This window comes from Orycteropus afer, unplaced genomic scaffold, assembly GCF_000298275.1.
Source record: "Orycteropus afer afer isolate SDZICR_OR568_19922 unplaced genomic scaffold, OryAfe1.0 scaffold00078, whole genome shotgun sequence".
Taxonomy (NCBI): Eukaryota; Metazoa; Chordata; class Mammalia; order Tubulidentata; family Orycteropodidae; genus Orycteropus; species Orycteropus afer.
The window spans coordinates 9491224-9513867 of record NW_006921665.1 but is presented as its reverse complement, the minus strand read 5'-3'; the positions used below and the strand labels follow the sequence as shown (position 1 = coordinate 9513867).

The 22644-nt window shown below is 39.6% G+C and overlaps 1 protein-coding gene across 1 annotated transcript in view; it reads right to left on the bottom strand.

Annotated features, from left to right (window-relative positions):
- The window catches only part of TIAM1 (TIAM Rac1 associated GEF 1), a 202333-nt gene that overhangs the window by 147209 nt on the left and 32480 nt on the right, over window positions 1-22644 (bottom strand). The window contains exons 4-6 of the mRNA XM_007941289.2: window positions 12523-12747; window positions 10380-10565; window positions 2479-2625 (exon numbers count right to left, since the gene is read on the bottom strand). Coding sequence (XP_007939480.1) covers window positions 2479-2625; window positions 10380-10565; window positions 12523-12747 — 558 coding nt within the window. The remainder of the gene's footprint in view (window positions 1-2478; window positions 2626-10379; window positions 10566-12522; window positions 12748-22644) is intronic.

Here is a 22644-nt window from a genome sequence, read left to right as displayed (position 1 = left end):
GTAACATAATAAAGTTTCTTTTTTATTTTTAAAAATAATAGGAATTTATCTATTCTTTGAAATTTAATTAGTCTAGCTGACTTTAAGATATGACTAAAATCATAAAAGGATATTGATGCCACTAGGTGGTCAAAAAGCAAACACTTGTTGTTGTTGTTGCTGTTATGTGCCATTGAGTCAGACCCAACTCATAGCAACCTCTCCTTGGGTTTCTGACGCAGTATCACTAGTATCATTATAGAAGTAGATTTCCCAACCTTCCTTCTGAGGTGTGGCTGGTGGGTTTGAACCACCAGCCTTTTGGTTAGCAGTCAAGTGCCTTAGGCATTATGCTACCACTGAGTCTAAAATGAACAGGTTCTGTTAGCATCTACATGATAAGAAAAAGCCTTTTTCCCAATGCAAATGAGAAGTACAGAAACTATCACTTTTGTTCATTTCAAAGTACTAAATGAACAAGCAAATTTCTACCAGTATACTTAAGTCTAATAAAGAAAAAGTTCTTTAAAACTCTTACTTCTGAGTGAGAATTACAACAACTGATTATAATACATTACATTAACTTTTGATTTTTTAAAAGTAGGTATCAGTTTATAATCAATAATGTAGAATCTGCAAAACACCACATAATGTGGATGAACCTGGAGGGTATTATGCTGAGTGAAATAAGTCAATCACAGAAGGATAAATATAGTATTAGGTCATTGTTGTAAAAAGTCAAAGAAAGGTTTATATATGGAAGGAAACTTTCTTTGTTGATTACCAGGAGTGGAGGTGAGGGAACATTACAAAAAATTTTTAAATTTTTTTTAAAAAAAGGTATCAGTTTAAAAATTCTCTTTCATGCATTTAAATTCAATCATATATTTCAGTAACAATGGGCTATAACATAACATAATCCCACTAAAGTAGAACCACACGAAAAAAGGATTTTGATAGCTACAGACTGTGAAGCCTGACATATTTACAGTGGTGATCTGAGTCATCTATGACAGTGCATGCCTACAAAACATACCACCACCTCCCAAAAGAAGGAGAAACCTTGATTATTAATGTCCTCTCCGTGTAGGTCTAATCAAGAGCCAGCAAATCTCTTATATGACTTTGCTGACAGAACACTGATTCCTCCAGTTTTTTGTTCAAATTTACACAGAAATAAAGCCTATGGTGGCAACCTAGATCTGCTCCTTACTCTCCTCAAAGATCACAGAACAAAACGTACAATCGCTCATTATCATTCTGTCTTCAGGTTGCCTGCAGGTTCCATGAAAGTTAGAGACATTCTCTGTTCAAATGGTGAGCATGCTGGCCAGCTAAAGGGGCTCAGAATATCAATTTCACTTCTTTTTGAAAACTCATTTCTTAAGCAAACTAACTGTAGGAAGTATCAGAGCAAATAAGGAGGATCCTTTCACCAAGCCAGTCAACCAACTTCTCATCTTGCATAAACCAAAAGCATTGCCGTCAAGTTGATTCTGACTCATGGTGACCCCATGTGTTACAGACTAGAACTGTGTTCCATACGGTTTTCTTGGCCGTAATCTTTACTGAAGTAGATCACCAGGCCTTTCGTCCACAGAGCCACTGGACAGGTTTGAAGAGCCAACCTGAAGATTAGAAGACGAGTGCAAACCTTTGCATCAAATCAGCAGTTCTAGTCTTGACCTCGAAAATGCTGTGTTTGATTCCTAAGCACTGGAGCTCATGAATTAGACATTCTCATTCTGCTTCTCTCTAAAAGGCAAATACCATGTTCATTCCTTAAAAATCTGAATAAGGAATTCTGGAGCTACTCAATTCTCAAAGGAAAAGAGGAAGGGCGACAATAACAACAAAAAGTGAGTTTATCATAAGTAATGCCAGCATAGAAGGCCTTAGGTAAAATTAACAGGGAAGAACAGGGCCACAACATATGATCATGGGAGGCTGGGAGTGTACCATTCTAGTTATGTCATTCATGATGCATTGAGATCCCCTCTAAGCCCTCGTACCTAAGGCCACAGTGGTAAGTAAATACTTTCAGATTCTTGGGTCCTCATTCCTATAGGCAGAGGACTTGCCCATTTCATGTCAACCTCAAAGAGTCAAGGGCAAAGAAACTATCAGACTTCCCTGGAGGCTGCCTTTGATCTGGCACCAAAGGCAGCTTACCAGACTCTGCTTAGGTGCCCACTTGGCTTTACCATCAAGCCCCGCTCTTTCTGAAGACTCAGGATGACCTGTGTACTTTCAGGAGGTCTAGAATTAACCAGGGATTGGAAAGAATGCAAGTGGAACACTGTAGCCTGGCAAGAGACTAATAGAGTTTCATGTTACGGGTATATATTATCTATTAAAAATGTCTAGCACAACCAACTCTTTCATGTCAACTAGGTGGTTTTAGATAATATTAATCTTCAGTAAAGAAACACCCCACAAAGTGAGGTAAGAGTGGAAGCCATCTGTGGAGTCTTGTTTTTCATCACCTCTGCCATCTACCTGGTTGATGCTTGGGCGTCCCTGCTTCTTTTTGGAGGTAGTGTCCAGACCCCAAAGAGAAGAGAACCTGCTCCTTCGCTTGCTTGCAGATCTGGACATGGCCTGAGTACGTCTTCTCACTCCAGTTTCACCTGTGCGTGCTGCCACCTGAAAAAGGCAAGAAGGAGCATTGGTAAGGAAAATAGGTTGAGACTCACGTGTTCTTCAACCCCACTTAATCTCACGTTTCTAAGCATCTTCCTCCATGACCCCAGCCAATACTGACCTCACAACCCAAAGCGTTCATTCTAGGACTCATCTACATTGGAATTTGGAGGGCCCTTTATGGATTCAAAATGGGAATGAAAAGTCAGCCAACTCAATTATTTTAAAGTGCTTCAAAAATGTTCTTTGCCTTAAAAAGAAAAATCTTTAATTTGAAACCATTAGTAAAAATAAATAAAACTGTAACAAAATATATACATTGTTGCAAAGAACTAGATGTTCTCTCTGTCACTGGGTGGATGTCCAGCATCAAGTTAAACCATCCTTACTTTGTTGAGATTCTCCCCTAACGCTGCCAAGCAGGGTCAGCATTCTAATGAAAAATGGTACCCATGTATCAGCAAAAAAAAAGAAAAAAGGTTTTGATTCCTGTGACTCTGTATTAAGTCTAAAATTTCTAATTTCTTCTATTTTGTTTTCTCAGAATTATATATTATCATTTTTCTTATTGGGCCCTCTGCTGTTGTGGTGTTGTTATTGTTATGTGCCGTTGAGTCAAACCCGATTCATAGCAACCCTCCATGTGTTGCCGAGGCAGTATCATTATGAAAGTAGATTGCCCCATCTTCCTCCCGAGGAGTGGCTGGTGGGTTTGAACCACCAGCCTTCCGGTTAACAGTCAAGTGCCTTAGGCTTCCTCAATCAGAGAATCCCCAAATGTAGGGGCACACACATACAAATGTTGCTGTTGAGTTGATTCCATTTCATGATGACCTACTGTGTTGCAACTAGAACTGTGCTCCACAGGATTTTCAATGGCTGTGATCTTTCAGAGCACTGCCAGGCCCTTCTTCTGAGGCATTTCTGGGTGGCTTCACACCACAACCTTTCAGTTAGCAGTTGATGCTTAACCCAAAAGGGGATGAGCACAGGGCTACCCAAAGTTGACTTCATTACCCTGGCAGCAGGGCTTTGTGACTAACTTCTGGCAATGGAATATAAGTGGAAGGGATTTGCAATCTCTAGAAATTGTCCTTTAGAGAAGAGGGTTTTCCCTTCTCTTTTATTTTTCTCTTTAATGATGGCAGGAAGATTCACATGACAGCTGGTATAGGATGTTCAGAGAGAAGCCTTTTTAAGGACAGTAGAACAGTCATACAGAAGGGTCCTGAATCTCTGAAGATGGAAATGCTACTTCACTCTAGCCCTGCATATCCAATATTTAGGTAAAAGGAAAATAAAATTTATAATTTGGCTTTAAAAAGAGAGGAGGGAGAGCTGAATTCTGTTGAGATACTGTAAGGTACCAACAACTGGGGGCAGTGTGGTTCAGGGGAAGAATTCTCATCTTCCATGCTGGAGACACAGGTTCAATCTCCCAACATGTACCTCATACACAGCCAGTACAATGCACCTCATACAATGTCCATCTGTCAGTGAAGGGCTGAGTGCTGTTGGGATGTTGAACAGGCTTCAGTGGAGCTTCCAGACTAAGACAGACTAGGAAAAAAAGGCTTGGTGACTTCCTTCTGAAAATCAGCCAATGAAAATCCTATGGATTGAACCTGTCTGATTCGCAACCAATCATGGGAATGGCACAGGACCAGGCAGTTTCATTCGGCTGTGACTGGGGTCACATGTGTCGGAGGCTGACATGACAGCGGCCAACAACAATAACAACAACAACCCAGAGAAATATTTCTGATGGGAGCGCTCCAAGTTTAAATCTGCCACTGCAACGACTGCTCAAGTGGATGTTGAATGTCCATGAGGACTCGATGAAGTCCTTTCCCCAAAGAACATAATTCAAGCTTGAACTTTATCCTACAGCTTATGAGCAAAGTCCCAGAAGTTGAAGGTAACTTCTGCCAGGTGGCCTCAATAGGCCACCCACAGGCTCTCCTTTCAAACAGGGTGTGGCAGGAGGTATAGCAAGTCTGACTTGAACTGAAACTTCCCCACCCGCTCTTTGTTGCTGGAGGTAAATGTCTTGGAACTACTTATCATAGATTCCCACACAGGTAACTCCGAACGTGATGAATGCCAAATGGCAAGCAGTCTATGAGATAAAACACTGTTGGGTAACAAAGAGACTCCCCAGCAAACAGCATGCTGGTTAGAAGGCATGCCTCACTGGAGTTTTCAATACTGACAGTGCAAACACAAAGTGGGCATCATGAGTAGATTGGCAAGGACCCCCACTGACATTAAAAACAGGAATTAAAATAGTTTCTTTGCAAATATTGCAGGGTTTTGGATCCCAAATTAAAATAGGAAGATGAGCAACCTGAGAGGGCTTTGGATTTTCTCAGCTTGTTGTTGTTGTTATGTGCCGTCGAGTCAAACCTGACTCATAGCGACCCCTCCTTGGGTTTCTGAGGCAGTATCACTACGGAAGTAGGATTTCTCAGCTTAGCACATAAGAAAACCCAGATCAGGGCAAACAAGCATGTGACACCCAAAACACTGGTGGGAATTTTTATGACAGAAAGCTCTTTAATCTATTATGCTCAAGGTGTTATGGAGAATAAAATCACAAAACAAAAGGCAATATTAAAGATGTAACAATATTCTCCATTTCCATCACTTTCTAAGTTAAAGAACAAAGGCTATAAAAGGATGAAGTTATAACATACTGACACATGCACATCCTCAAATGACTGCATCAGTATCAGTTAAGAATAGCATCATCAACTGAGGCTGAGAATTTTAAAATCCTACAACGCAACACAACGCACTGCCATTGAGTTGGATTCGACTCAGAGAGACCCTTCCTCGGATTTACGTGGCAGTATCACTACAGAAGTAGATTGCCTAACCTTCCTAGAGGGGGAAAAATGCCTTTTTGGTCTTCTATCTATAGATGTATTGACAAATAAACAAATAGTTCTCTAAATAGATACATATAAACATCCGTGTTGCTGTTGTTATTGCTGGCTGTCATCACATCAGGCCCTGGCTCATGGAGACTTAATGCACAACAGAACAAAATGCTGCCCGGTACTAACACATCCCCATGACTGGCTGTAGACCTGACCGTTGTGATCCTTAGGGTTCTCATTGGCTGATTTTTGGAAATAGATTACCAGACTTTTCTTCCTAGTCTATCTAGCATCTGTGGAAGCTCCACTGAAACGTGTTCAGTATGATAGCAACACTCAAGCTTTCATCGACAGATGGGTAGTGTCTGTGCCTGAGGTGGACTGGTGGGGGATCGAACTCTGGTCTCCCACATGGAAGGTAAGACTTATACCATTCAACCACTAAAAACTAAAAACAAACCAACTGCCATCGAGTCGACTCTGATTCATAGGAACCCTACAGGACAGAGTACAACAGCCCCATAGTGTTTCCAAGGCTGTAACCTTTATGGAAGAAGACTGCCTCATCTTTCTCCCACAGAGTGGCTGGTAGGTTTGAACGCTGACTTGTTGATTAGCTTATTGTTGTTGTTGTTATGTGCCACTGAGTTGGACCCAACTCATAGCGACCCCTCCTTGGGTTTCCGTGGCAGTATCACTACGGAAGTAGATTGCTCCATCTTCCTTCCGAGGAGTGGCTGATGGGTTTGAACCGCCAGCCTTCTGTTGACTAGTAGCTGAGCATTTAGCCCACTGTGCCAACAGGACTCCTGAACCACATACAGGCAACCTTATATACAACTACATGTATTACCTCATTTACACATCAGAATCTGTACTTATTGTGTGTATTTAATTGCTTACCTGTTTGTTCTCCATCTTTTGCATAGGAATATAAATTCTTATAAGCAGAAATTCTGTGTTGTTCCCTGTTGTATCCCTAACTAGCTGTTGTTGTTGTTAGGTGCTACCGAGTCAGCTCTGACTCATAGTGACCCTATAGACAACAGAATGAAACACTGCCCAGTCATGTGCCATCCTCACAATCCTTGTTATACTTGAACCCATCATTGCAGCCACTGTGTCAATCTACCTTGTTGCGGGTCTTCCCCTTTTTCGCTGACCCCTCTACTTTATCAAGCATGATATCCTTCTCCAAGGAATGGTCCCTTCTGACAACATGACCAAAGTAGGTGAGACCAAGTCTGACCACTCTCACTTCTAAGGAGCATTCTGGCTGCACTTCTTCCAGGACAGATTTGTTTGTTCTTCTGGCAGTCTATGATACTTTAAGTATTCTTCACCAACACCACAGCTCAAAATCATCGAAAAGTACCTAACACATGCCAAGTATATACTCAAAGATGTTTGTTGATTTGAATGAACAAATACATAAACAAACACCAAAATATAAAAGCAGAGATCATACATAATGTGGTTTAAGCCATTAAATAGTAACTCTCAGTTTAAAATTAAAACAAACAAACAAAAGCCTTTAAAAGAGACACTCAAGGAACCACAACTAGTCTGTTACCAGCTGACCAGAGAGTTCAGTCTGTTTCACAAAATGATCACTTTACTCAAATTCTTATAGTAACTATTTTAAACTGTTTGGGGCCTCCTAAACTGTGAAAGAAACCCCTACTCCAAGATAATAATGACTCCAAATGAGCAAAGGATTTAGAAGAACAGACTGGCAGTAGAACAACTAACTGGACAAGAGCTCAAGAGTTTCTCAGTGATCATCTTTGCCCACACAATGCCTCTCTTTGTGGTCGGAACCTGATTACTCTATCATTCTGCTCATCTGTGCAAACAAGAACAATGATAACCTTCTTTCAAAGAGGACAGCAGGGACCCTTTAGTTAATTACCGCAAATCACTCAGCATTATGGGAAGCTCTCCTAGTGAATGGTACTTAAATTGTAGCTCAAATCTCCTCCCCTAACCCTGTTACCCTCACACCTCCGCCTCCCTCTCCCCCACTTAAAAGGAGGGAAAAAAAAAAAAAAATCTGGACAAAGGCTAAATTGAGGACTGTTTCAACCCTCAAGGAAAAAAATTGTCCTGGGGTCAAATGACAAGGAGAGGAGGGAGAAATAAGTATTCAATAAATCAGATTGTAAAATTCCCTGACTGACATCCTCCCCAGCAGCTGAAGCAGCAAACAGGAACCTACACCCAACAGGCACTCCTAACTTGTTCTGTCCCAAGTGACACTCCTCATGGGAAAGATAAGAGTGTAAGGATATGTAAAAGCTCAGCTTTGCATCACTGACACAGCTAGCAAAGACAGGACAAAGGAACAGAGAGTGGAACATCTGGAATTAAATATTCTTCTTTAAAAACACTGATCAAAAAACCTGAAAGAGTTACTAATTCTCCCACCCCTATCTTATGCTGCTTAGACCTTTTTTCCCTATATTTTAAATTTGTTTATTTATTTTCTTCTGGTAAGACCCTTAAGACAACTTAAAAGTATATAGCTTCTTATCTTTTACAAAGTAGCAAATGTTAGGTAGTATATTGCTAACATAGGTGACTTAACTATACGAGTTGTGATTTTATTAATAAGGGCTAGGATGTGGGAATAGACTTTCATTTGACATATACAGCTTGGGTAGCATAGTGGCTGAGGCACTTGACTGCTAACCAGAAGGCTGGTGGTTCAAATCCACCAGCCACTCCTTGGAAGGAAGGTTGGGCAATCTACTTCCATAGGGATACTGCCTCGGAAACCCAAGGAGGGGTTGCTATGAGTTGGGTCCAACTCGACAGCACATAACAACAATAGTTTAGTCATCCTTTCTTAAAACAGCAGATCTTCTTGCCTAGAATTTGATGTTGTTTTTCAAGATCAAATTGACAATGACAACCCAAAAGGCTGGATGGGAAAGCTTGAGGGCAATAAGTTTAAGATAATAGTGGTAGAGTAACAAAGAAAAGGATAGCGGGAATGGTAGCACAACCTGAAGAAAATAACAAGTGCCACTGAATTGTTCATGTCGAAATTGTGCTAATGGTTTGGCTGTGTATACATTCACCAAAATAAAAATTTTAAAAAAGAAGAAGATATGGTTGGTTAGATTTTATTATCTACCCCAATCCATAAGAAAAGTACACACACTCACAGGACTGATTAGAGCAAATTAGAAGGAAAAGAGATACAGTGGCTTTTACTTCTCAGAGAGGATAGTTCTAATGATTTTGAAGAAAATAACTGAAGCATAGAAATTTTAGGTATAAAACAAAATTATACTCTCCAAAATCTATCATGCCACAGTAAAAAGACCTATTCAGATGCTTAGGATGTAGTATTAATAATAAGGTTGTACATTGACATCACGCACTCCCTTAATAAAAATGGTCCCTTAACGTATGACATTGTTACAAGGAAAAAAATAAGAACTGTTATCCCAAATTTTTGCAGATTACTTAGATTTGCAAACTTAGATTTGCCTAGGTTAAAATGTGGTATCCAGGGTCTCAGAGAAATAAATCTAGAGGCACAAACTGAAAACCATTTGCAAGATTTATTCATCCCACTACTCTGCCCAACCACTCCTAAAAAAAAAATAGCACTTAATAGCTAGATGGAGAGGTGGTAGCCAGGGAGACCAAGAGCTGAGCTGTAATTATCAGAACAAATCAGGATGCCAGTTTTAATAACTCCAGAAATTGGTTTAAGACTTCTTTAAAAATGTAAATCTACCCCTAATTATCTGAATGATGACGCTAATCTATTTATAAAGAATACAAACGCCTCTGACTGAATTACAGCCCTGAATTCAATTGAAGGGTACAGCTGACACCGCAAGACAAGAGCAGCACAGCTTAGGGTTTCCAAAGCCATTTCTGGAACCTGAGACTTAACACTGAATTCCACAGCAAATGTACTAAGGTGCAGTACATTTTAAGTGGGTGTTGACTTGGATAGGTTAAAACCATGTTACTCAGATAGCAATTTTTAAGAAAAAGAAGTCAAAAGGACATAAAACTGTTCGCAATTTACCAAGTACACAAAATTACAGATTGCAAACACAACACAACTATACCATCTGCTTCTGTGGAACTCAGATGGAAATTTCCCTCCCCAAACCGTATATGTTTGGCTGGTGAATCATGGAAGTTCTTTGCTTTCTTCTAATGCATTATGGTCACTGGAGTCCCTGGGTTGTGCAAATTGTAAACACACTTGGCTGCTAACCAAAAGACCGGAGGCTCACGTCCACCCAGAGACACCTTGGAAGAAAGGTCTGGTGATCACTACTGAAAAATCAGCCACTGAAAACCCTGTGGAGAGAAGTTCTACCATGACACACATGGGGTCGCCAGGAGTCAGACTTGATTCTAGGGTAACTGGTTTTTCCAATTGATGGTCATTAAAATAATAATAAAAATAGAGCAAGCTAAGTAAGCCCGTGTTTAATATATGGGATATGTGTGTGTGTATATAAAAAAACACAGAGAACTATAACGACCATGTTTCTGTCTGAGCTCAAAAGTTTTCCACTTACCATTTCCATAAGATTAACATAAAAAATAGGTATTGGGGTTCAAAACAGGATACCCCATATAGATAACAAGAGCTATCAATAACCACGACATGCAAACATGACTTAAGACTCTAACTTTTGCATTTTCTTTGTACAGTCATTTAGGCCCCATCAAAAGAGGCTTAAGTAACAAATTTCAGACTAAGTTCAAATAAAGACTTGCACCCACTGCAAAGAGAGGACAAGTCAGAAATCCACATGCAATGGAAAATGAGCAAAACATTTATACAGTCCTGTCAAGATAAATATGTTTCAAAAGTACATCAGGGCTTCTACTCACCAGGGCATGAAAAGATGATACAGAAAAGATTCCAAGGCGGCCCATGGCTACTTTCGTTGGTCGACTTGCAAAAGCAAGTAGCCTCTTGGGGTTTGGCAGCTCCCCACCTTGGAGGCTGGCTAAGTAACAGCGGTACCTAAATAAGTCCATTTGAAACTGTTCCAGATTTTGCTCCCAAACAAAGATCTATAGTGGAGAAAATGGGATGGAGGAGGGTGCAAGAGGGGGGAGAAAGGGAAAACAAATGTTAACAACTCTATGCTACATAAAGATTTCAAGTAAATACACTATAAAGGTACTAATTACAGTATAAAATGGTAAACAGTGGGTATCCTGAGTTGCTAAGATACAGAACACATTGATATTATTCTTTTCATAGTTTTCCACCACCCCCCCTGCAAAGATTTATAGTCATAAATCCAGTATTATCAACAGAAAGTATATTAATAGTTGTCCAGTGCCTTTCTATTATAGATTTTATGTTTGTAGGCATTATATATCCATCAGCTCTGAACTCTGGACCACAAACCCAAGGCAGAAGAAATAAAAATGTCAGAAATGTGAAGGCTTCTAGTGCCAGAGAATTACATGATACACTAAGAGGTAGCTTTTCACAGGGGGACCAAGAAAAGACGCAAAGGGAGGCTAAATGAAGCACAGAGGCAAATTATCTTTTTGGAGGAGGTGAGTGATACAGAGTATAGGAAGGAAAGCAGAAAACACTAGATGGGGGCGGGGAACCAGACTCTTGAATACATAGTTCCAATCATCAGACATAGCTAAGACATTTCTTCATTTTTGAAAGTGAGAAAAGAATGCCTACTACCTGAGGCTGATGTGATATTTAAATGAGACAATTCAAGGATAAAGCATAGTACAGGATCTGGCAAGTAGAGAAGAGAAGGTTCAGGGATATTAATAATGACACAGATCATGATTAATGATTGGTAGCAGCCTTTTTACTTGGATTTAAAATACAGTGTCACATATGCCAATGTTCACTGCAGCACTATTCACAAAAGCCAAAAGGTAGAAACAACCCAAATGCCCATAGACAGATGAATGGATAAACAAAACATGGTATATACAGATGATGGAATATTATTCAGTCATAAAAAGAATAAAGTTCTAATAAATGCTACAACATGGATGAACTGTCAAAATGCTTTGCCAAGTGAAATAAGTGAGATACAAAAGAAGAGATTTTTTACACAATCCCACTTACATAAAATATCTAGACTAGGCAAATGCAAAGAGACAAAAAGTAGATGAGTAGTTATCATGGGTGGGCATTGGGGAGAACAGGAAATTGATGTTTAATGAGTACTGAGATTCTGTATGGAGCGATGAAAAAGTTTTGGAAACCAACAGTGGTGATGATTATACAACACTGAGAATATAATTTATGTCACAGAATTAAAGACTTAAAAATGGTTAAAAACTGCAAAAGTTATGTTACATGTATTTTACTGCAATAAAGAAAAATAAATTAAAAAAAAAAAAGAGTAGAGTATCAGGTAATACAGGCAAAGAAACGTGGAAGATTGCGCACTAGCCCAGCACAATTGTTCAAATAAGTATCATTTATTCACATCATTCCTTCCTAAAGAGTAGAATAAAAATTCAAAGCTTTACTAGACAGCTATCGATTATTTTAAAACAATTGAACAGTGGGCAAAAATGCCCTCTGTTCATTACACTAAATCTTTCCTTTTTTTAGCAAGAAGTAATATACAGCAATTACATACATTTTTTTCTTTTAATGTTTTCTGCTTTTACCTAAGAGAAACCACTACTTGAAATTTACTAACGAATCAGAAATGAAATGCCACTACATTTCAGCTCCAAGTCAGGCTGGCAATTTGGGGAACGGAATGGCAGACTTCCTAGAAAAAGCATGCTGTGGGAGGAGCAGGATGGCTCCCCTATTAGAATTCTGTCTTTTATTCAATGTAATATTGTTCCCTTTAGTTCAGAACAATAAACTGTGAACAATGGGTGAGGAAAACTGACAGTCACAATAAAGACTTCAGCAGCCAGGATGACAAGGAGATAACCAGTGATGTTTTCCAACTCCAAGGCAGCAGAAAAACTTGAAAGACCTAATGATTTCACCAGGGTCTAAAAACAGAAGAATGATTACCTGATCTAATATAGTTTTCTTCTTCTTCGAATCAGTGACTGAAGACAGCTGCATCTCACCCATTTTCTTCATCTTTTCATCCATATCAATCTTTTGCTCCAGTTTTTTGATTTCGGACTTAAGGAGCCGGAGTGTGTCTTCTTTGTGGTGATGTCTGGCGACAGCAGCCGCACAAGCAGAATGGATCGCAGTGATCCAGTTTTCCAGCTCCGTCTGGCTGATGGTCTGTTAGGGGAGGGGTAAGGAGAAACAGCCACCTCTTAGGAAGGTAACAGAGATGAACAGATTTCCAGAGAAGCAATCCCTAAAGGTCAAGGTGACAGCTCTAGAAACCCCAAGGGTAAGGCTAACTTTTCAGACCTCCTTCAGAGAATCAATAAAAAGTTCCTCTAAAGTCAGACTCCCCAGACCCCAAGGGCTGTGGCTGGAATGAAGCCATCATGCCTGTTCATCCAACGGGCTTATATGAACTTACTTGTACGTGGAAAAGTCCCATAGAGCCAGCTCAATTTCTAGTCAAGAGGTTTGCTCTGAGGCCAAGGTCAGCCTCCAGAGAGAACTGGTCACTTATAAGGCATGACTGGGGCTGAGGGACACTGCTGGCTATTACAGGTTAAACTGTGTCTCAAAGAAAGATATGTTGAAGTCTTAACCCTTGGTATGTTGGAATGTGATCTTTTCTAGCAATAGGGTGTGCTTGAGAATGTGATCAGTTAACATGAGGTCATACTGGAGTAAGGTTAGTCCCTAATCAGTATGACTGGGACCCTTATAAAAAGAGAAGAGAAACCGAGGTAAGATGACTATTACAGATTGAATTGTGGCCCCACAAAACGTGTCAGAATCCTAATCCCTGTACCTGTGGATGTAATTCTATCTGGAAACAGGGTTTTTCTTTAATGTTATGAGGTCATACCAGTGTCGGGTGGGTCCTATACCTAATCACTTCTGAGTTTGAAGAAGACCAGAACAATCACAGGGACACATGCACAGGGGAAGACAGATGCCATGTGAGGATTCCCTACAAGCCAGGGAACCAAGGAACACTCAGGGCTACGGACAGAGGAGTCAACATGGCTGAGATCCTGATTTAGACTTGTAGTCTCCAGAACTGTGAGAAAATACATTTCTGTTCTCTAAAGTCCCCCCGTTGTGGCATTTGTGCTGTAGCAGCACTAGGTAATTAACACAACAGCCATGTTAAGATAAAGGCAGGGATTGGAGTGATGTGTCTACACACCAAGGATTGCCAGGAACCACCAAACATTAGAAAGATGCAAGGAAGGATTCCTCTCTTTCCCCCTCTAGAGCTTTCAGGAAGAGTAGGCCCTGCTGCTGACACAGGGCCATGCAGACATGATTTTGGACTTTTAGTCCCCAAAATTTTAAGATAATAAATTCCTGTTGTTTTGAGCCATCCAGTCTGTGGTATTTCACTACAGCAGCCCTAGGACACTAATGCACAGACCATAAAAGACACAACAGCCCTGCCCTCGAGTGAACCACTGTACCCCAAATCCAGATGTCCTATCCCGCTGCTAAGCAGCAATGGCAAAACCAGGGTTGGGGAAGTAGTTCTTGGCAGCTGGAAACAGACTGCCACAGGTGACCACATGGGAGTATCCAGACCACCCAGCTGTATTGCAGCTGCCCAGAATGGCATGTTCCACAGGGACTTGAAGACAATTTGGGGCAACACCCACCAATGAACATGGAACCTCAAAGTGTAATTGCTGTGATTCAAAGATGATCTCCAAAGGCTTAAAGTCAGTAAATATTTTGGGGAAGTGGCTTATGCATTATAACTCACTACTAATGATTCTGTAGAAACTCCATCAACAAGTACTTGTAAGTAAGGGAACGCTGAGCTTTTCTAGCATGTCTCCCCTTAAGCCCAAACTCCAAAACCCAAATTCACTGCCACTGAGTTGATTCTAACTCATAGCAACCCCCACTAGGTTTCCAAGGCTGTATGTAACTCTTTATGGAAGCAGACTGCCTCACCTTTCTTCTGCAGGGCAGCTGGTGGGTTTGAACCAGTGACCTTTTGGTAGCAGCCAAATGCCATAACCACCACACTACCAAGCTCTTTTCCCTTAAACCCTGAAAAGTTTAATAAATGCTCAGAGGGTAGGTAACCCGAAGAAATGGTCTATTTAGTCACTACACTACTAAAGTAGGTGCTGACGTTTCTACAGCACAAAAAATACTGATGATTTTTTCTTGCATGCATCTTGTCAGTTTTCTAACTCAATTGAATGATGGTTTAAAAACAAAACTCAATTAATGGGACCTCACCAGCACATTGCTTTATGTTGGTTGGCAACATATGGGGGCCATTTCAGATAACATTCTTGTAGAAGTAGCAGGAAGGAGCGGGAATGTCTCTTGTGCAGAACTCTGGCACTTCAGTGCTCAGTGGGAGGCCCAGATCCAAAGATGCTTTAACCAAGCCACTCCACAGCCATCTTGGCCTCAATTTCAACCCTCCCTTCCCCACCCCTTAACTCACAGGATAGGGGGGAAAAAAATAATACCTACAGCTCTGGAAAGAGCTAGCTCTGCTAAATACAAGTTATGAACATAAAATTTCCAATGAAAATATTAATCTAGAAGGGGTCTGGGAAGCCATTCCACTAAATTAAAGCCCAGAAAAAAGGAAGAATGCCATAGTAATTTTCTGAAAATCTTGACCTCCACTAACTGGTGGTTTTAAATTGTTATTATTTTTTAATATGCCACATTGCTCCCAATATCCCAGTTCTCATCAATTCTTCTACAAATCTTGCTGTAGGGTCATTAGTGTGGGCCAACTAATGATTTGAACTCTCCCCACTTCTAAGAAAAAGAGAGAATAGAATCTTTCTGCCCTCATTGGAGTCAGACATGGCCAAGTCACTTGGCTTTGGCCAATGAGTGTGTGGAAGTGGTATGTGTCATTTAAGACAAAAGCCTGGTTAACCTCATTCTTGTCCATTTGCCCACAGTCATGAAAACATGTGTCATGATGGAGCTCTGTCAGCCTAGTCCCTAAGTGACCAGGACAAGTACAGATTCACAGCCAACCTCCATCAGATGTGGCAGGAATGAGAAGGTAAGTTGAGACATGGCTATCCTTGGGTAGTACAAATAGTTAATGAATTTGGATGCTAACTGCAAAGGTGAAGGTTCAAGTCTTCCCAGAGGCATGTTGGAAGAAAGCCCTGGAAATCTACTCCCAAAAGCTCACAGCCACTGATAACCCCGTGGAGCAAAGTTCTACTCTGGGATACATGGGGTCGTCATGAGTCAGAACCAACTGAGTGGTAACTTTTATTTTACTTACTGCAACATAATCTAACCCATCCTGACTGATATGCTAGCAAAGTAAGAATTTCATTTCAAAGGAGGTGATGATTTTTAAATAAGAGTTAAATACAATAAACTTTTAACCCCATCATCTGATATGTTCCTTAGAACAACAGCCTTTTGCTCTCCTTGTTTAATGAAATGGGAGCCCCTTCTTCTCTCCGTCTGTGAGGATCCCAGCCAAGCTCAGCCAAGGGCAACACACTCCATTCAGATGTCAGAGTTTATGTTTGCCACCCATTGAAGAAGTGGAAAGGAAGGAAGGTGATACCAGTGGATGAAGTTAAACATCCTTGGAAAGGTGTATATTTAATTCTGGCAAAGCAGCTATCCTGGAACTTACATATTGAATAGAAAGGAAGAGAAAAATCATACCAAACACCAAACCTAGAGAAACATATATAAAACTGTGTCATCACAGCTTTATGAAAAATTTAGTCATCAGCACTTTTAACCATTATTAAGTATGCCTCAGCTCTGCAAACTCTTTTAAAACCTGTCAGTGCCCTGACAGCAATTCCATTAGAGAGAATTTTTGCTCCTGCTGTCCTGTCTAAATAAAACAGCAGTCCCTGCCATTCTCTATCATTAAGCCAAATCAACTTCTAAGAAGCACAATTCACTAAATGAGCTTTTCAACAAAGTTTGTCCTCTTCAGTGGCATACACTGAGCTGGTTACGGACGAGAGGATGGGCAAACTCAGCTGACTGCTTTAAACAGCTAGTTAAGTGGAGAAAACTCTAGAAACACTTTATGACAGTTTACAGGCATAACAGTTCAGAGCTGATCACAGCAGACTACTAATTTGATGCAATGTTTTCCAGTGTGGTCTCTCCAGGATTTAAATTCTGATGCATTAGAAAAAGCTGCTCTAAGCCACTAACCTTGCATCACCTTATTAAACCAGGCATCTTTAATTAGGAACACCAGCTTTGCTAAAGGACCCTTCATCAGAATTCAATCACAAAAGCAGGAACAAGACCACCCAATGGTACCCTCTCAACTTCCTCAGAACACATCATCTTCCATTAAGCAAACAGCAGCAGACAGGTAGAAAGGGTGAATTTTCTGGTTTTTCCTTTGCCTTGTGGGGATGCTATAAAACATTATATGAAGTTCAGTGAGGAGAATAAGCAAAGTTCTTGCCAACAGAGGAATACAATCAGAAAAAAAAAATTCATAAAAGCCCCTTTGAGTACAGAGTTAAGATGAAACTCAAGGCTTCATTATGTATTTAAATAGATCAAGCCTCAATTATCCCAGCTGAATGGAGGACACGCGGTGATTTCAGATAATCAATGGTTTACATGAGTGGCAGGAAAAGAGAAATTCGTTTTAAACAAGAGACATATTAGAGAATATATGCCAGATCTAGGAAACTGAAATTTTGGATAATTTGAGTTTTATGTAAGCATAAGAATAACTGTAAAATAGGTCAAACTCTCCTTCACCCCATTACCAAAGAATAAAAGGAGACAGGAAAAAAAATGTACTGTTTTTCACAGGGTAGGTGGGAATGAAGTGTGAATTCTTAAAAGTCTCTTTTCTCATTTATTCTATGTTTAATATTCTATTATTTTATTTATATCTGCCTGAATTAGTTTATAATTTTTAATAATGTCTAAAAAAGAACTGGAGATTTCTTTGTATTCATGAGCAGATTAATAGAACTGCACTCCTCCTGCCCTCACTTTGCCATCCCTCATCCACCCAAGGTTAATTTTCTGGAGAAAGAAGGGAGGCTCTTGACTCCAAGATGCCACAGAAGGCAAGAGCTTGGTACAGTGCCACAAACAGAATACACAGAAGCCAACCCAATGAATGGCTAGCAAAGCTGAAGAAAGAAAAACAACAACAAATATTATCAACTGGGCATCCCACAACAAAAAGGCCACTCACCACCTGTTTATGCTATGTAAGCCCCCAGTAACTGACTATATGCCCAGTCCCTATTCAAGTAGTTTTTTGGTGTCTCACTCTTCAGTCAAGGACAATCAGACATTTGAGGAAAGCCTCCAGCAGACACCAAAGCAAAAGGGGTGGGGAGAATATATGAAGAAAAGAAAACTTTCCTAAAACCTATAAATCTTCAGAGAAACATAATGAATCAGCATATATATATTTATATATACACATGAACACACACAGAGAGAGAGAGAGAGAGAGAGAGCACGCACAGATTACAATGAACTAGTAATGAAAATAGTTGCAGGAAGAAATGATTTCCAAACAACAATGCTAAATTACTAAAATATTATTCAAGTAAAAAGTAGAAAAAAAAGACATTTTCAAATTCGAGCCTTTATGCGGGAAGTTACTAGAGGTTGCTTTTTATGAAAATGAAGACATTTGTTAATAAAAAGAAGTCTTAAGACCCAGGACACTAATTAAGGTGGCAAAGAGAAACCCAGGAACAACTGGGTGGAAGTGTGCAGGTTCAGAGAGGGCAGCCTCCCTGGAAAACAGTACCAATAAATTACCAAACACATTGGCAATTTAGAAAATATCTCTTTTTCTTTTAAGTACATATAATCAACATCTCTTTCACATTTAATATGTGTCAGACACCTTACTTACACTGTCACATTTACTCTTCAGTTCAATATTAAGAGTGTCCATTATATATATATACATATATATAAGTATACATATATATGTGTGTGTGTGTATACATACACACACACACACATACATACATGTATTTTTTCAAACTCATCTCTTCTTAATAGTTACAACTATGCTGTTGTTGTTAGTTGGCTCCAACTCCTGGTGAACTTACGTACAATGTAATGAAACACTGCCTGGTCCACTATTGCTGGCATGCTTGAGTCCATTGTTGTGGCAACTGTGTATCTTCAGTATCTTCCAACCTAGGGGGCTCATCTTCCAGAACTAGATCAGACAGTTTTCTGCTATGGTCCATAGGGTTTCCACTTGCTGGTTTTCAGAAGGAGATTACCAGGCCTTTCTTACTAGTCTGTTTTAGTCTGGAAACTCCATGGAAACCTGTTCATTATGGGTGACCCTGCTAGTATTTGAAAAAAGGGTGACATAGCTTCTACTATCATAGCAACACACAAGCCACCAGAGAACGGCAAACAGATGGTGGATGTACAACTATATCCTCATACAAATGACCTTCTAAGTTATAAGGATATTTTCTATATAAGGAAAGGCAATGTTATCTCCTGCACCGAGATTATTTTCTAAACTTCTTTAGAATGTAAGTGCATACAATTTTCTATCGAAGCAAGAGTCACTTGTAACCTGCCTGGTAACCATATTCCCAAGGCATTAAATATAGAAATTAAAACCTAATATAAGGATAAGTAGGGAGCTCTGGTAGTACAATGGTTATGGCATTCTGCTACTAACCAAAAGGTCAACAGTTAAAACCAATCAGCTGCTTCACAGGAGAAAGATGAGGCAGTCCACTTCTGTAAAGATTTATAGACATGGAAACCCTATGGGGCAGTTCTACTCTGTGCTATAGGGTTGTTACGAATCAGAATTGACTTTATGGCAGTAGGTTTGGTTTAGGTTTTAAGACAAGTTACCATAAAAATTACTGAGCTTTTTGGAATTGTATGTGACATTCTCGAGTAATGGACAAATGAAGTCCGGACAGGAAACTGTACCTTGTGAGTGGTAGGAGCTAATGCTGGCTTCAAGTTAGAGAAAAGCACTCTAATTATAACAAGTTGTAATTTATATTATTATATGATTTCTTATATAATTTGTATTATATTATTATAATTAACGCAGAGGTTATAGGCTCACTCTGCAGACACTATATCACTTCTTCTTTATAAGCTGCCTTAACATTCATGCTCATTCCCACATTCACCCTGCACACAAAACCCCTTTCACTCTGCTGGTACAAATCTTTCCCTGGATAAATCTGTATCTGAGTAATAGTGTGAAATCAGCAGTACACAGACTCTGGAAACTGTGGGCACTGAATTGGGCCCTGAGGCTGGAATAACCTACAAATTATTTCCATAATCACAGCTGATCTCCCTTGCTTTAACCTTACCCCCTACAAATACCAGTTCCTTTCAAATTCAGCTTCTCTAGATTTATGTGGATTACAGTAAGTATAAGGCAGAAAATGGCCTCATGGATCCCAAACAACAGTAATTTCCTCTGAAAAGGTTCATTTTGTGCTCTTTTCCCACATAAGTAGCAAAAAAGTTCCACCATAACAAAAAGACACAGAGGTTTTCATGAATAAGGTTCTATGTTATCATAAAAGATTTTATTCAATGTGACTTATTGGGTATTTAGATTCTGCTAGCGATTTCATGGCCACGAAAGTCCTTTAGAAAGGAATTCAAACCAGAGACGTGCAAGTAAAAAGGAGGGCTTCCTGTAATTGATCAATTATCATCTCATGTGTAGTAAGGGTGAGAATGGCCAAATCTGAGTTGTGATTTAGAAATATTCCTAATAAGTGGTAAAAATTCTGAAGACAAGAAAAAGTTGGTCACTTTTTACTGTAGCCACTGATGCCTATTATTAGGGCAAACAGTAACAGTAAAAGGTTAAATAACAAACCTAGACAATAACAGTTTCTGGAGAAAGGAAGGCCTGGGTTTGAATCCAACTGACAGTTGATAATTATCCTATCAATAGGATGCAGTATCTTATTGTTGACTTTTCTACGTCTCAGTTTCACCAACTGCGGTACATAAGCCACATAATAAGGTAAAGCATGTATACACAACCCAACTTATTAATTACTACTGTGGGATGCCCAGTTATTAATTACTATGAGAATTAAATTCACAGTATAAAAATTTTCAAATTTATGGTTTGCTGAGTAAGGGCTCAGCAAAGCTATCTGCAGGTATAACAATAATGTTACTATCATTGTTATTATTATTAGAATATTTAGGCAATGGCTCATTGGTAAGATTTCCAAATAATTAATAAAATCTTATGCCAGGTTTTCTTTTTAAATGTTTAAAAAGCATACAAAATAGTTATCATGTTCTTGGAATGTGTTACTTTTTGTAAAATGAAACACTACCATTAAGGAAAATTTAACACGAGACCACATTAAAATTAAAAACTTCAGTGCAGCAAAGGATACCTTTAATAGAGAGTAAAAACAAAGATACCACAGAGTGAAAATAAAGATAACTGCAACGCATATTATCAACGAAGAGGTAATACACAAAATATGTAAAGAACTGGCATAAATCATTAAGAAAATGAATACAACCCAATGAAAACACTGGCAGGAGACTGAAACAAACATTCACAAAAGAAGGTACCAAAATGGTCATTAATCAGACAAAAATGTGTTCAACTGCACAGTAACAGACTTAAAATAAAGTCTAACAATATCTAGGTTGGGATGAGGATCATCTGAATTCTTTCAGGTTCCTGATGGGAGTGTAAGTTAGTTTAATCATTTTGCAATTTGTTTGGCATTATCTATTAACCTAAACATGTGCTTATCCCATGAACCAACAACATCACTCCTAAGTATATGCCCAACAGAAATGTGTACAAGCATAACCTGAGAGCAAGTACAATAAAGCTCACAGAGACATTGTTCATAATAACCAAAACCTTGGAACAACCCAAATGTATCTGTGGGAAAGCTGTCATACATCCCAGTTAGTGCCTGACTACCCCAACATACACCTGTCATCCTGGTATAATTGTTAATAAGTGCTGCTTCCACTCTCAAAATTCTCTCTTCTCCACACTATGCCAGTAAGTGCTGTCAAAGGAAAGGCAAAGTAAGGATCTCCAAAAAAGCCACTTGTCCATAAAAGCAATGAGAACACTGGCAAAACCTTCAAAATAAATATTTTTCAGAACCAATAAGTGTCTTATAACAATCCAAGCAGCACTTATTAAAGAAAATCAGCTGATTCTCAGTAAGAACAAAAAGCTTTATAGCATTTCAACTTGGCCTATTCCCATCCTCCTCCCCCTAGTTCAACAATGGCAGTGTGAATCAGCAGCCTAGCAGCCACTGGAGAGGACAGGTCTGGACTTTCCCCAAAACATTATTCTTTGATAACTGCATTCTCATAGTTGTTGTTGTTAGACTAGAATGGCAACTCCACTCACAAGGGTTGTTTTTATTGACCTGACTCAGACTTTCCTTTGGCAAATAGCCTTTTCCTCAGGGATATTTCCCAAAAACAATCAGAGGCAACTGTTTAACATCATATATACCTGAGTCAGTGATAAGAGAAGGTGATTAAAAAATTACAAAGAAAAGCTCAGGAATAAGATGATCATAGGGGGCCTTTGAAAAGCTTCAACATATAGGCAGTTCCTGGGCTATGAACAAGATCCATTCCTAACTGTGTCTTTAAGAACTTGCCAGGTCTTCGAACCAGTTCTGCCAGTTTAGTCATGGCCAAGGAAGCATCACCAAAACAGATCTGAATTTTTTAAGTTATGGTGAACCAGAAAGACAGCCAGAATGGGAAAAATTACACATCAAAGCCTTGCTAGAAACTTAATCCCCCCCTCTTACAGAAAAAAAAACAAAAACAAAACTCACTGCCGTTGAGTCAGATACGACTCATAGTGACCTCTTTCCTTGGGTTTCTGAGGCAGTATCACAATGGAAGTAGATTGTCCAATCTTCCTTCCAAGGAGTGGCTGGTGGGTTTGAACCGCCAGTCTTCTGGTTAGAATGCCTTAGGCACTATACCACCAGTTGTTGTTATTTGCCGTCGAGTTGGCCCTGACTCATAGCGACCCCTCCTTGGGTTTCCGAGGCAGTATCACTACAGAAGTAG